The following is a 15,523-nucleotide window of genomic DNA, read 5'->3' as shown; positions in this document are numbered from 1 at the left end:
TATATGAGATATAGGGTTGAGTAATAGCCTTGACTCATGTACTGATGTTTGCTCATGTTTTGAATTTCTATGTCTTCAACTTCTATCTATTTGTATGGTATCACTGTTTCACAGGCGGATGGATTTGCAGTCTGCAAGTTCTGCGGCTACACCAGTGGGGACATAGAGAAGTGTGAGCGATGCCACAGGAAGCTGCCCACAGATGTCAAGATCATGAAGAAGCACCAAGATGGCGGCAAGACTATAGACAAGAAGTCCTTCTATGGAGCCCGACTCAATGAACAAAGCAAACCATATGTTAAAAAGCACCCACCCTATCATGTGGGGAACACTCGGAAGTGTTCGTCCCCGGTGGACTTCAATGTGCAGGGGAGTGAACAACACGTACGGTTCATACGCCAGGCTAACGCCAAGAGCTCAGCGGATGTCTCGAGTACATGAGCCAGGTAATAACATTGTCTATTGCTTGAAGCAGTTTCCAGCATGGTGCTGAATTGTGTCCGGGGTCGAATTGATCTTCAGTAACCCATGCTTGTGGTAAGAGACAACTAACGGGATCGGGTGGTCAGGCTCGCTGACTTGGTTGACCCATGTCATCGGTTCCCAATTGCGTAGATGGATATTACTTACTATTGACCCTGATGCTTGAAGCTGAGGATGTAGGACAGTAAATACCACAGGCTATGGAAAGTCTCTTTGAAAACTTTATACCATTCAAGCAAGAGAGATGAGATAATTAAGACAGAATTAGTCATACACCCTAACTGCTGTTAACCATGTTAACCATTTTGAGGTTGCAGAGTAAGCGAACACTTTCCGATTGCACTTTCCCGATCTGATAAACGATGCTCTTGTCAGATGAAAGCTGTCTAACTTAACCTGTAATGAAATGGGTGTCGTGCACTAAGATGATGCTATGTGGTGATGTGGAACACTGTTCAAAGTGGCATTAAAACTAAGTTACTCCCCACTATATGATTGTTTATGGTAGAAAATTGTCATAGGTTGACCATGTTCACTGGCATGAACATGTCTGAAGGCTAAGTCTTCAGAGCTCACACGCTGACATGGCATGCATAACAATTGGTCATGAAATCTACAGTGGGGTAGCCTAGTGGTTAAAGCGTCGGCTTCGATTCGGGTTCGATTACCCGGGTGGGTTCAAAGTGTGAATCCTGTTTCTGTTGTCCCCAACTGAGATATTGGAATATTAGTCTAAAAGACTCAACTCACTCAATCACTATTGCATCACTGAGCTGGGTGGAAACACATGATTGTTGGTTTAAATGTAAGATTTGCACCAATTATGTGTCTTGACTTGTCAGCAGTATACGTGTCCTCATTAGTTTCATAACAGTGGTAAACGTCAGGTAAAGGTGATATGCCATAACAGGGGTAGAAATAACTTTATAAAATTGGTAGTGTACTCCGGTACAGTGGCACATGTAAAATCACTTGCCCTGACAATTTTTCCACTATACCGTCCGTGTTCTTGTTGATTCTTTAAATAAACAACATAATTAACGTTGGAAAGTCAACTGGACACCGGTACAGTGTGATATATATACAAATTTGCTTGCCCGACAGAAAAAAACACTGGACTCGGACTTCGGGCAATGGGTTATTTCCACCTCTGCATAATATGACTGACTTACTGTTACAGTGAATAGCAAATATCATAAGGATCCACAACCCATATTCTAACTAACACCTCATTTTGTTGACTGGTGTACAACCATCGGGTCAGAGACCTTTATTACTTTGGAGAGTCCTCTCATGTAAAGTGATATGCCTAAATATTACTTAACTACTGTTGCATGCGTTGCTTATTCACTTACTCCCTCATTTGACTGACATAACAGAGAATAATGCCTTGGTCACACTATTCCAGAAACAGTGACCATTTCATCATCCGATGAGGAAGATGCCTCTGCCAGAGCCATGATGGCTGCAAACTCATCGCTCATCCAAGACCAATCTCTGACTCGTGCTGTGGCTCTAACGCCGCCCTACACCCCAGGCACCACGCCCCATCAGAACAGTGGAAGCAATAGCCCCAACACCAGCCCTTGTTCCAGCCCCTTCAAATACTCCACAGGAAGACCAGCCAGTCGTCGGGAAAAGATGGAGGATGCTGTATGTCATTCATGCTGTCATCAAAATTTGCTTTGCTATTTACCGAGTACAAAATACATCAAAATGCCAATATTCTTCATTAATATTATTACAATATGGTATCTTGTTTGATCAACTGTTGTATCCAGTTTACATGGATCAGTACTCATAATATGAATCACAGGTTTGTCTGGTCCAGGCTTGATTATTTACCGACCTCTTTCATTTAGATGGAAACTTTTGTTAACAAATGTTGGGCAGGAAGGTTTGAACTTTGTGATGTATGAAAATAATAGCAAACTGACGCTTCCAACTGTATAATATGTGTAAGTCACTTCAATATGAATACTAATTCTAAGATGCTTCGGTGAAAGATCAAAGCAGCCGACAGTACTTTATCAGACGATAATGTACACTTTTTGCATTACGTCGCAATGTATTGGCGTCACTGCGCCATTCTAGTCTGCCCCCTCGTAATCAAACACTTTTGCATGACGTCACAATGTAACCGACGTCACGATGCATGTCAGTTGTCATCGCCTCATACAGCCTCGCAAGTAAACTACTCCGTTGCATCCCGTTTCTTGGTTTGTAGTTGCTTCACTCAGCTAACATCAGGGGTAGAAACATTACGTTTATGTTTTCCGACAAATAAAATGTCTCAGTTTGACTCACAAATTTACAACAAAACGGTAACGTTCGCAATGTTTTCATTCCCATAATGCAATCGTGGAATGTCGCTTGACCAGTCAGCTTCATCTGGATGTACAAATGCGACGTTCATATTGACACATAAATGCAAGCATCCTCATGCATTAACTATAATAGATCAGGGCAAAAGTGTGCTTTATTACACTATACACGGTGGTAGAGCAAACTGTATTTTCTTAAATAGGTGTCTGAAACATTGCCGATGCATTTTTTAACACGTCCACCCACAAGTGCAGCTAATGACATTGCAGACTGGCAAGGTACCTGGCAGGAAGCGTGGCAGGAAGCCCAAGATAAGACAGATGACCCAGCCTACTGCCGGCGGCAAGATGAAGCGAGACATCTCGGTGGAGCTGAACGTGAGGAGTGTCCGCATCGGCTGCATGAAGTCCACGCCACTGGAGCATGTCACCATCAACAGGGATGGATTCCAGTTCCATGTCATCTGTGAGTACCACTTACCTCATAAACATTCCATCTGTCCATGCTCAGCCCAAAGTGGGGAATACTCTTCTAGAATACTGGCCCAGTACCCCATGCTCTAGTTCCATAGGGTAATGTTGGGATGTTGGTTATTAGGGGCAGCTAATTTGGAAACCCTTGGGGATTCAGAGTTAGAACTGATCCCTAGCAACCGATGTTGGTCATAAGGGGCAGCTAATATGGACACCCATGGGGATTCAGAGTTAGAACTGGTCCCTAGTAACCGATGTTGGTCATAAGGGGCAGCTAATTTGGAAACTTATGGGGATTCAGAGTTAGGACTGGTCCCTAGCAACTAATGTTGGTTATAAGAAGCAGCTAATGTGGACACCCGTGGGGATTCATAATTAGAACTGGTCCCTAGCAACCGGTGTTGGCCATTAGGGGCAACTTGGTGGAACTAGAATAGTGTTTGAAATTTGGAGTAAAAGTCAGGCGTCCATGTTGTTGCAATGACAGTGATAGTGTTGAAAACAAATCAACAGGTTACAGTCGAAAGCAAGGATCAAAAGGATCCACAACCCACTTTCTAACTTACACCTCATATTGTTGACTGGTGTACAACTATCCCACTTCCCTCACTCAGTCTAGCCACAAGATTCCTTTTTTTTTGCAAGAGTTGATGAGAGTTTGTCTGCTGCAGGTGATGACCGCGAGACAGAGTTCCAGTTCGAGGTGAATGTGGATGAAATACAGTCCTGTCAGGCGATCTTGAAGCAGACCCAGCCACTAATGTTCCTCCACACCTACGAGGAGTGCGTCGAGAGGCTGCGACAGGAACTCAGCATGGAGGAGCCCAATCAGAAGGGCTACTTTCCTGACAGCGAAGGTTTGTGCATTTCTATTGTGTTAACACTAATAACAATCTGGCTATGCATTCATCTTCCTAACCATACATGTTTCAAGCTTTGTCACAGTTTGTCATCCAAACATTTTTGACTGCTTCAGGCGTGATTGCTTGGTTGAGGTTAAGATCAATGAAAATCCATTACAATGGTCTGCAAACAATCACAATCGTGTATCGTCGCTAATCACTAAAAGTTGAGAGAATAGTTATTAGTAATCTGGCTAGCTATTCTCGAAATGTTCATAGCCCTACGAACTTCTTAAGCCCATTCTTAACACATTGGCTAAGATCAAAGATAAGAATTCTTAGGGCTACGAACGTTTCGAGAATAAGGGCCCAGAATCTCACCCATTTTTCTTAACACTCTTTAAGAAAAGTTTAAAACTCCTCTGTAAGCTTGAGAGTTTTCAACTCTGTTACTCATGTTGATGTATTTGACACCAACGGAATTGGGTGGTCAGGCTCGCTGACTTGGTCAAACACATGTCATTGTATCCCAATTGCTCAGATTGATGCTCATGCTGTTGATCACTGGATTGTGTAGTTCAGACTTAATTATTTACAGAATGTTGACATACAGCTGGAAAATTGTGGCGTTAAACAACAAACAAACAAAACATCATGTCATGGATTTATTAGAACAGCCCACCCTGTTCGATTTAGATGAGGTTAGCTCAAATGACTTGTAAAATAATTTCAGCTTCTTGCTTCCTAGCAGTGTATAAGGAATTTATGATGTGAATGAGCCAGATCTGAGCACTCTGACATGGAGGTGGATAACTAATTACGTGGGGAAAGCTTTTCAGTTATTTCTGAGTTTTGCTCAACACAACATTCACTGTTTTGATGCTGTCTTTCCACAGATCTAACTCAGAAATACATTGTGATCATCATCAACAAGATCGAGGAGTGCGAGAGACAGGACATTCGCATATTGTTTCAGCACTATCAGCGTCTGACTGCAAGCAAGGTTCCCCTCCTCACGGACCTCAGCAGTGATAAAGCCAACATGCTTCTTGTGGAAACCACGCCCAAGAAAAACGATAAGATATCTAAACTCTGTGATAAAGCCATGTCTTCTCTGAAGGAGAAGTCAATGGCCTCCATGTCTGGAGAATCGTCCAAACACGAGGACAAGGAGAACTCAGCAGGGTCAAGGTCACCTTCACCACCACCAAAGATTGGATTTAGCGGGCCAATAGAAAAGTGAGTACATCCATGGCTATGGGAGATTTCATTTTAATCAATAGTTTAATGTTTAATAATTTTCCTTATCCTGACTCATATTATTTGCTGACATAGAACAGCTGATTTAATTAAGAAAATATGTGAGCAGTACTTCCATGTCACTTCTACACCAACAGTAGTTGTGCATGAGGTGTAATACTGTTGCTGGTATCTCCATGTTACTTACATACCAGCAGTAGTTGTGCAGCAAGTGTAACATTGTTGCTGGTATCTTCATGACACTTACATACCAACAGTAGTTGTGCAGCAAGTGTAACATTGTTGCTGGTACCTCCATGTTGCTTTTATACCAGCAATAGTTGTGCTGCAAGTGTAACATTGTTGCTGGTACCTCCATGTTGCTTTTATACCAACAGTAGTTGTGCAGCAAGTGTAACATTGTTGCTGGTACCTCCATGTTGCTTTTATACCAACAATAGTTGTGCGACAAGTGTAACATTGTCGCTGGTACCTCCATGTTGCTTTTATACCAACAGTAGTTGTGCAGCAAGTGTAACATTGTTGCTGGTACCTCCATGTTGCTTTATACCAACAGTAGTTGTGCAGCAAGTGTAACATTGTTGTTGGTACCTCCATGTAACATTGTCGCTGGTACCTCCATGTTGCTTTTATACCAACAGTAGTTGTGCAGCAAGTGTAACATTGTTGCTGGTATCTTCATGTTGCTTTATACCAACAGTAGTTGTGCAGCAAGTGTAACATTGTTGTTGGTACCTCCATGTAACATTGTCGCTGGTACCTCCATACTGCTTTATACCAACAGTAGTTGTGCGGCAAGTGTATCATTATCGCTAGCAATCCCATGTCGCTGTATACCAACAGTAGTTGTGCAGCAAGTGTAACATTGTTGCTGGTACCTCCATGTTGCTTTCAACAGTATACCAACAGTAGTTGTGCAGTAAGTGTAACTTTGTTGCTGGTACCTCCATGTTGCTTTTATACCAACAGTAGTTGTGCAGCAAGTGTAACATTGTTGTTGGTACCTCCATGTAACATTGTCGCTGGTACCTCCATGTTACTTTTATACCAACAATAGTTGTGCGGCAAGTGTAACATTGTCGCTGGTACCTCCATGTTGCTTTTATACCAACAGTAGTTGTGCAGCAAGTGTAACATTGTTGCTGGTACCTCCATGTTGCTTTATACCAACAGTAGTTGTGCAGCAAGTGTAACATTGTTGTTGGTACCTCCATGTAACATTGTCGCTGGTACCTCCATGTTGCTTTTATACCAATAATAGTTGTGCGGCAAGTGTAACATTGTCGCTGGTACCTCCATGTTGCTTTTATATCAACAGTAGTTGTGCAGCAAGTGTAACATTGTTGCTGGTACCTCCATGTTGCTTTATACCAACAGTAGTTGTGTGGCAAGTGTAACATTGTCGCTGGTACCTCCATGTTGCTTTATACAAACAGTAGTTGTGCAGCAAGTGTATCATTGCCGCTAGCACTCCCATGTCGCTGTATACCAACAGTAGTTGTGCAGCAAGTGTAACATTGTTGTTGGTACCTCCATATTGCTTTTATACCAACATTTGTGCAGCAAGTGTAACATTGTTGTTGGTACTCCATTGTCGCTGGTACCTCCGTGTTGCTTTTATACCAACAATAGTTGTGCGGCAAGTGTAACATTGTCGCTGGTACCTCCATGTTGCTTTTATACCAACAGTAGTTGTGCAGCAAGTGTAACATTGTTGCTGGTACCTCCATGTCACTTATATACTAACAGTAGTTGTGTGGCAAGTGTAACATTGTCGCTGGTACCTCCATGTCGCTTTATACCAACAGTAGTTGTGCAGCAAGTGTAACATTGTTGCTGACACCTCCATGATACTTATATACCAACAGGAGTTGTGCAGCAAGTGTATCATTGTTGCTGGCACCTCCATGATACTTATATCATGTATATACCAACAGTAGTTGTGCAGCAAGTCTAACATTGTTGCTTGTACCTCCATGTTACTTATATCCCAACAGGTGTGCAGCAAGTGTATCATTGTTGCTGGTACCTCCATGTCACTTACATACCAACAGTTGTGCAGCAAGTGTAACATTGTTGCTGACACCTCCATGTCACTTATATACCAACAGTAGTTGTGCAGCAAGTGTAACATTGTTGCTGGTACTTCCAGATTGCTGACCTATCCCCCTCCACCAACCAAAGGTGGAATCACAATCACCAATGAAGACCTCTACTGTCTCAACGAGGGAGAGTTCCTCAATGATGTCATCATTGACTTTTATCTCAAGTAGGTTAAGCAAGTAACAAAAAAGTTCTAAAACTGAACATACAGTACAACCAGAAATTACTGAGAATTTAGTGATTGTAATTTTTGATATTTTTTTCACCCATTACTCACGTATTAAATGTGAATATTAGCAGAACATAACTCGAGATTCAAAGACAGGTGAACAGTTAGTATTTTGCCAAGTCACCATGGGCAGCAATGCAGGCTTCAATGCGGCGGGGAATACTACTGATCAAAGAAGTTAGAAAGTCTTGGTCCATGCTGTCCCAATATCGGACCACCTCTTCTTTCATTTCAGCAATATTTGTCAGATTTTTCTCATTGACACTTTCCTTCATAAGTCCCCAAACATATTCTATTGGATTTTGGTCAAGGCTATAGCTTGGCCAATCTATAATGTCATATTTTGGGTCTGAAACCAGGCCTGTGAATGCTTTGAACGATGTTTTTTGGTCGTGAGCAGATGGAAGTAAATGTCCCTCGAGAATATCTGTGTACCGCTCACTCTTCATATTCCCTTAAAAAAACAGAGGGGCGTTGCCCCTAACACAGATATGCCACCCCACACGTTAAATTTCAGTCTGTACTTTGGGCGCTGATACAAAGGTTTTTCAGTTTGTTTGGTCCAGAATTTCAGTGTATTAGGAAACAGCCACACAGAACTTTCATCTGAGAAAATCACATTGTCCCAGTAAAAATTACTATGCTGTAAGCACCAGTTCAACCTTCGCTCCTTTTGTTCAGGTTTCATGATCGGTGATGGAATTCCTCGACTTTTTTGCCAACCCATTGCATGCAGTTCAGTTCTAATTGTCTCCTTACAGACATCCACAGTTCCTCTATCAATCACATCCAGCCTTAAGTTTTCTAAACTCCTTCGTTTGTTTTTAGAAACAAGAATACCAAGCCGCCTCCTGTCACCGACAGTCAATTTTCTGGGCCTACCTGCGCCTCCCTGGTGCTCAATGCCATATCCATTTGCAATATTTTTCAAAACACAATAAACAGTGGACAAAGGGATGCCTGTCCTACTTGAAATCACTTTAGCTGATCTGATGTCCTTGTTATAATACTCTAAAATCAACTTCCTCTTCTCTAAATCATCCATACTGAGGATCACTGAAAATGTCGTCTGCTAGCAAGTAAACAAAGGGGGATAACTCTTCACAAACTAATGAAAAAGGATTAACAGAGTTGTCTCTCTTGAATGAAACCAAGCACTTGATAGCTGGTCAAGGTTTTTTATATTAAAAATCCAATTAAACATATTCCTAAAATTCTCAATAATTTCTGGTCATACTATAGTTGCAAGGAGTCTTTTAAACAAGATCTGTATGTCAACAGGGGCCAAATACCACTGACTGACCACTCAATTATGAATCCCAGCATATCCATGGATGTATTTTAAGTTGAATACATCCGAAGAAGCTTGAGCTTTTTATAACAAAAATGAAAGGGGCCACCTTAAAATAATACAAATGTTAAATGAGTTTGAATGATGACTTGTGAACATGATAGATCCATTCAACATGATCAGTTTGATGTGCAGATTACAAAACACTTCTTGAGATCCAGAAACAAATGTGCCATGTGTTGAATATCTCACTGGTGCATTGTTGTATTCAGCCTTACTGTAAGGTGGATGGTGCATCATTTCAGGTATTTATTCATTGAGAAGCTGAGTGAGGAAGATCGAAGCAGGACTCACATATTCAGCTCCTTCTTCTACAAGAGACTCACCCAGAAACAGGCCCGCAACAGTATGCCAGAAGATGTTGCCAAGTTACCGTGAGTTATCCTCATCACTAAATCATTTTGTGACTGTCCAGGAACAATTTACAGCTTTGAAGATTTTCAATTCAAACTTTCATTCAAGTTAGGCAGGGAATGTAGAATGATTGGTATGGACTATGGAGACTGGGAAGATAAAATCCTGTTCCTCGGGGCATACAGTGTTGTGCCCATTAGCCCGTTGCAGGATATGCAATTTGGATTCCATTAGTGGCCTCATATGACAAGCAGGGTTTGTTGGAGAACAGTTATAACCTAGATCTCTACTGAGCTAGAGCAAGCAGTACGATGCCATACCGATATTGGTTTTGATTGCTGTGTAGTCAGTCTCCTGCTCCTAGTGAAACTGATAGATCTGACAGCTCCTTTCTGTCATGGGTCTGAAGGAAATTAGAAAGTACTACATGCCATTTCCTTATTTTGAAACCTTACCCCACACATGTGTCTTAAACTAGGAGCCATATGGTAATTCTGCGCTAGAATAGAAGGCTGGTCATAAGGGATAACCAAATGTTTTAGGTAGCTCTGTGACTTTTTGGATCATACCCTGAATTGTTGGCACAGTGAATTGTTGTCCAACGTATCAGTTTCTGAGGTGTCTGGTCGAGACTCAGTTATGTACTGGTTGATGTCGTACATCTGGAATATTGCTATGGTGATAAGCAATAAACAAACAAACATTATGTAGGAAATATGGTTTTCCACTTCCTGGTATCTGACAGAAATCTGGTTGTGTTTTGTACAGGGCAATGATACGGCGACACACCCGAGTGAAAACCTGGACTCGCCATGTTGATCTGTTCGAGAAGGACTTCATCATTGTGCCAATTAATGAACAGTATGTGCATCTGCTTATATTCAGTCAGGTTGTTAAAGATACCTATATGATCATGATTGCAAGCAATATTGTGAGGGGGAGTGTGGTTAAAAGACACTCTTCACCAGAAAAAAGTAATGAACTAAAAGGAGTTCAGTGTGTTTGGTGACTGTGTATTTGAATTTGTGCCCGAACATTGCTGTTAGTGATTTTAGCATCTTGTTAGTGCAGGTTTCCAGTTAGAGTTCCAAACATTCTCCATCATTCACATATCTGTATTTCAGTTCTCATTGGTTCCTTGCAATCATCTGTTTCCCCAACATGAATGAGGAGGAACATATTCCGTACATTCCCCGCACCCCGGATCCAGAAACCCCGAGTCCCAACACTGAAGAGGCTTCAGAGGAACTCAATAAGGTGGGTCTTGTCAGAGGATCTCAGCTTGGTCACGTCAAAGGGCCTGCATAAGGTGGGTCACGTCAAAGGGCCTGCATTAGATGGATCACGTCAAAGGGCCTGCATTAGGTGGGTCCTGTCAAAGGGCCTGCATAACGTGGGTCACGTCAAAGGGCCTGCATAACGTGGGTCAGGTCAAAGGGCCTGCATAAGGTGGGTCATGTCAACGGGCATGCATAAGGTGGGTCATGTCAAAGGGCATGCATAAGTGGGGTCACGTCAAAGGGCCTGCATAAGGTGGATCACGTCAAAGAGCCTGTATTAGGTGGGTCATGTCAAAGAGCCTGTATTAGGTGGGTCATGTCAAAGGGCCTGCATTAGATGGGTCATGCCAAAGGGCCTGCATGAGGTGGGTCATGTCAAAGGGCTTGTTTAAGTGGGGTCACATGAAAGGGCTTGCGTAAGTGGGGTCATTTCAGAGGATTCCATGAAAATACATCAAATCAAAAGGCTTCAGTAAAAGGTGGGTCATGTCAGAGGATCTTAATAATTTGGATCATGTTATAGGACCTCAGTAAGGTGGTCTTCGAGGTGGATTATGTGTGGTGTATGGTGGTGTTGTGCTATAACAGCTTGAATATTGCTGATGGCAACATCAAACAAGTCTTCATTGTTTCAATAAGTGTGACACTGACTGTTGCAGGAGGAGGGGGAGGAGCCTGAGGAGGGGGAACAGAAAGAGGAAACAAGTATGGATGCAGATGATGGCCAAACCTCCGTCAACACCAGTCCAAACAAGGTACTGCCTCCAAACAGACTGTTAGGACCCATACAACCTGTGCGAGTTGTATGTGGTGTCTTGTTGTATCAACTGATCAGGTTTGAAGACTTGGTTGAGTCAATGCACTCTAAAGGGACGAATTGTTGCTCATTATCATGATGATAACAATCACTGGTTCTTCTGGTCCAGATTTGTTTGCTTCCTACATCATAATACAGCTGGAATATTGCTTAATACAGCATCTAAGAACTAGGAAACAAATGATATGGAAAGCTTTCTCCGGATTTGTTTGATATTGAAAGCTCTCTCTGGATTTGGTTGATAGGGAAAGCTTTCTCAGGATTTGTTTGATATTGAAAGCTTTCTCTGGATTTGGTTGATAGGGAAAGCTTTCTCTGGATTTGGTTGATAGGGAAAGCTTTCTTAGTATTTGTTTGATAGTAAAGGCTTTTTCAGGATTTGTTTGATAGGAAAAATCTCACAGAATTTGTATGTTAGGGAAAACTTTCTCAGGATTTGATTGATAGGAAGAGCTTTCTCACGAATTGTTGATAGTAAAGGCTTTTTCAGGATTTGTTTCATAGGAAAGCTTTCTCACGATTTGTTTGATTGGAAAAGCTTTTCCAGCAGTTATTTGACAGGTCGCTTTAGTCACACAGAGGTTCATGGTGCATGTTGCTGTGTTGAAGGAGATCCGGGGAACTTCATTAGATCCCAGTGAAGTGTTGAACAACGGAGATGAAACTAAAGAGTACAGTCTTGGAGTCAAACAGTAAGTAACCATGGTAACAATGATCAAGATGTACTACAATCAGTACAACTAACTGTCACATCACTAGATACTGTCTAAATAAGGGGAAGTAGTGATACTTCCATAGGCTTTTCAGTGTATATTAACACCCAACAAGTGTAGAATATTTTCCAAAAGACAAATCTTGCTTTCTTAGAAGTAATACAATTTGGCAATACAGTAATTACCTGACACTTTCCAGTTTGTCGGAGAGACTTGTGTACTCACCAGTGTACTGTTGAGACAAAAGTTTGTTAAATAGCAATGTTTTGTGTGTATTATTTAGTATTACAAAACAGTATCATTATGTAGAGAAGTGCCATTAAGTGGACCATGAATAACTGAATGTGTAATCAGTGTGATCAATATGAATGACTTGAGTCCATCTTACCTTGCCCTGTGCTCAACAGAGTGATCCTATTTTACAGTGTGAAACATGTCTTTAAATGTAAAGGCTTGAGTGATTCTGTTTTTATGTTTTTCAGAGCATGTGTGCTAATTTATGATTCCTTGGCTGGACCTTCAAGGAGTGCTATCGTGCGCATTTTAAAAGAGTAAGTCTTTTACAAAGATTCTCTTGTCAGTTTAAATGAGATATATACTTTCATAGGCTTTCAGGGATTGTTTTCCCTCCTGACTGAAAATATGGGAGAGACGATTATAAGATTCAGTGTCTAAAATATTGTCATCCATTGCTCAGTTTAGTTTGCTAATGTTTTAGTTGGTTTTCCTCTGCATCAGTTTAATGGCAGATTTCACTGGTGCAGTTCCCCAGTTTAGTTTACTAATATTTGAGATGGTTTTCTTCCAGCTACCTACAGGTGGAGTGGGATACAAAGAAGAAAGACAAGCGGCAAGTGAAGGACAAGTTGAAGGGAGGGTTCGTCAAAGTGCCTCAACAGACCAACTACTCTGATTGTGGTGTCTACCTCCTGCAGTATGTCGAGAGTTTCTTCAAGGTCAGGTCCTTTATAGAAATAACATTAGGGATTCTGGGTTAGAATATGTCTGTGGCAGCCTTTTTTGGAACCGTGAAGATCTGGGTTAGAATGGTCTTCAGCAACCATGCTAGTCGTAAGAGGCGACTAACAGGGTCTGGTGATCAGGCTCACTGACTTGGTTGACACATGTCATCGTATCCCAGTTGCGTAGATCGATGCTCATGATGTTGACCACTGGATTCTTTGGTCCAGGTGCTCCAGACTGCTGCCATAATGCTGGAATATTGCTAAGTGCAGTGTTAAACGACAAACAAACAAACAAACAGTCTCTATTTGTGTGTGATGTGAGTATATGGATTAGATCAGCCTCAGTGATTTCGTTTGTTGAATATCATAGCGCCCTGATTGCATTCGATGTTTCACCTTATATCAGTCATGGGCACTCCAAGATTACAGTATTTAATTCCTGGCTTTTGAGAGCCAATGATATGGCCAAAGTTCCTGGTGACAACAGAGCACAAATAATGGGTGGGTTAAGTGAGTTAACATGTAACATCCCTTAGGCATTGTTTCAGCCATACAGTTAATGAAACAGAACGATGTGCAGTTGATAATATTTGTGGATTTGCGTGACTATTTAATGATAGTTATGAATGACCATTAAATCATTTGTAATTATTCCTTTTTCAGGATCCAATCATGGACTTCTCATTGCCCATGAAAAGTTTAAAAAAACTGGTTCAAGGATGAAATAGTGTTGAAAAAAAGAGATGAAATCCGTGATTTGATTTTGGAATTGAAGAAAAAAGAGGAGGAGGGGGCTAGCTGATGATCTGTGATATGACACACAAACGAGAAACCATAACCTGAAAGTGCTGCAGAGTTATCTGCCCCTTGTGATCGACAGGAAGTGTGAGTGCGGGCTACACACGGTCGGCCAATCCTGGCCCAGATAATGCAGCCGCCAATAATAAAAGTGGTCACCCGTCCAAAGAAAAGAAAAAATTCTTTTGTGTGATGATCGAACCAATGATGACCAAATACCTTTCCATGGATAGTGATTGCATTCTGGGCCTGGGCTGGTGTCTATCATACCAGCAGGCGCTCGTGTGTATGGGATTGTGTGAATGACGGTCAGTTCAACGGCTGAAGGATGTACCTGTGGAAGATGGAGTAGACATTGACAAGAAACTACAGTGTGAGAGATTTGTATCATAATATACCAAGATGACCTGTTCGATTCTTGCTATGGGATTCGGATTGACTTTGTTTTGTTTGTTTTTAATCAATGAGGATAAATGAAAAAAGGGCGTTATCAAATGAGTACAGTATTTACCTTCCAGTGGAAATATTCCTCTCAGAATGTGTTTGCTAGCGTTGTATGCTGCTTTGTGTTGTTGCCGTAGTTACGTGCATCATGATGTTTCTGTGTTTTCAAAACATCTTTATGTGTACATGTTTGCTTCCATTGAGATAACATGCTTGGGTTGTCCCATGTAACTGTCATATACATTAAAAACAAGCAGAGCTAATAATGATTTGGCCTCACTATTTTTTGTTATACCTCCATAAGCTGGTTCTTATATACAGTATACGATGTTCATTATGAACACGCTTATATAACAAACTGATACCTATAACAAATTGATTTTCTTGTACCAGCCACATGAAGTATGTTTTAGTTGAAATGCGTAGAACTAAGTAAGTTATAGCAAACTGAAATTAGTTGTCCCTTTCAGTTTGCTATAACCGTATTTTGCAGTTTATGGATAACAATAACTTCATAGATTGCCTTTATCATCAAACACAAAATATTGTACATGATTCTGGCATTTTATGTTCAGGCAGTCAAGAAACAGTAGTGTGCAAAAAGTTTTCAAATAGGCGTGTGGTTTTTAACACAGTATGTGCTTTTTGAGCCAATCAAATACTGTGGAACTAGTTGCAGTTTACCATTTGCAGTAACCAACTAAATCTTTGCAGCTACAACTTTGCTTCTAAACATACCACCTGAAATTTTAACATAAATGTTCAGAATAATATTTAGACAGACAGCTTGTAACCATTATTGCCATAATGTTCATATTTCTCTGGGCAACATACAATATTGCTTAGTATCATAGCAACACAGAAACTTCACTAAAGAACCTGGAACCACATTTTACACATGACGTTGTGCTTTGTTTGCTGGGTAAAAGATGGTTCTGGTTCACCTCTGCTTACAACAAAATACATTAAACCAAGGGATCTTTGCAGGGAATGCTGAAGATAGACTATGTTACCTCAAATACTTCAGGACAAACATGCATTACCACCTTGAAGGATCATGTAATTTTGTTTGAATCAATTGAATTT

At 41.2% G+C, this 15,523-nt stretch overlaps 1 protein-coding gene across 1 annotated transcript; it reads left to right on the top strand.

Annotated features, from left to right (window-relative positions):
• The first annotated feature begins 128 nt into the window (after positions 1-128).
• LOC124263370 (sentrin-specific protease 6-like) lies at positions 129-14,706 on the top strand. The gene is given in 15 exon segments (XM_046697983.1): positions 129-446; positions 1,892-2,136; positions 3,078-3,273; positions 3,953-4,138; positions 5,020-5,362; positions 7,536-7,652; positions 9,312-9,440; positions 10,189-10,281; positions 10,545-10,677; positions 11,360-11,455; positions 12,127-12,209; positions 12,713-12,781; positions 13,039-13,186; positions 13,859-13,897; positions 13,899-14,706. Coding segments are annotated over 15 exon segments (2,160 nt in total). The 5' UTR covers positions 129-262; the 3' UTR covers positions 13,998-14,706.
• The last annotated feature ends 817 nt before the right edge of the window (positions 14,707-15,523 follow it).

This window comes from Haliotis rubra, unplaced genomic scaffold, assembly GCF_003918875.1.
Source record: "Haliotis rubra isolate DU_JTF1 unplaced genomic scaffold, ASM391887v1 Scf88, whole genome shotgun sequence".
Classification (NCBI taxonomy): domain Eukaryota; kingdom Metazoa; phylum Mollusca; class Gastropoda; order Lepetellida; family Haliotidae; genus Haliotis; species Haliotis rubra.
The sequence above is the reverse complement of the archived record's forward strand: the minus strand, read 5'-3'. Positions and strand labels throughout refer to the sequence as shown.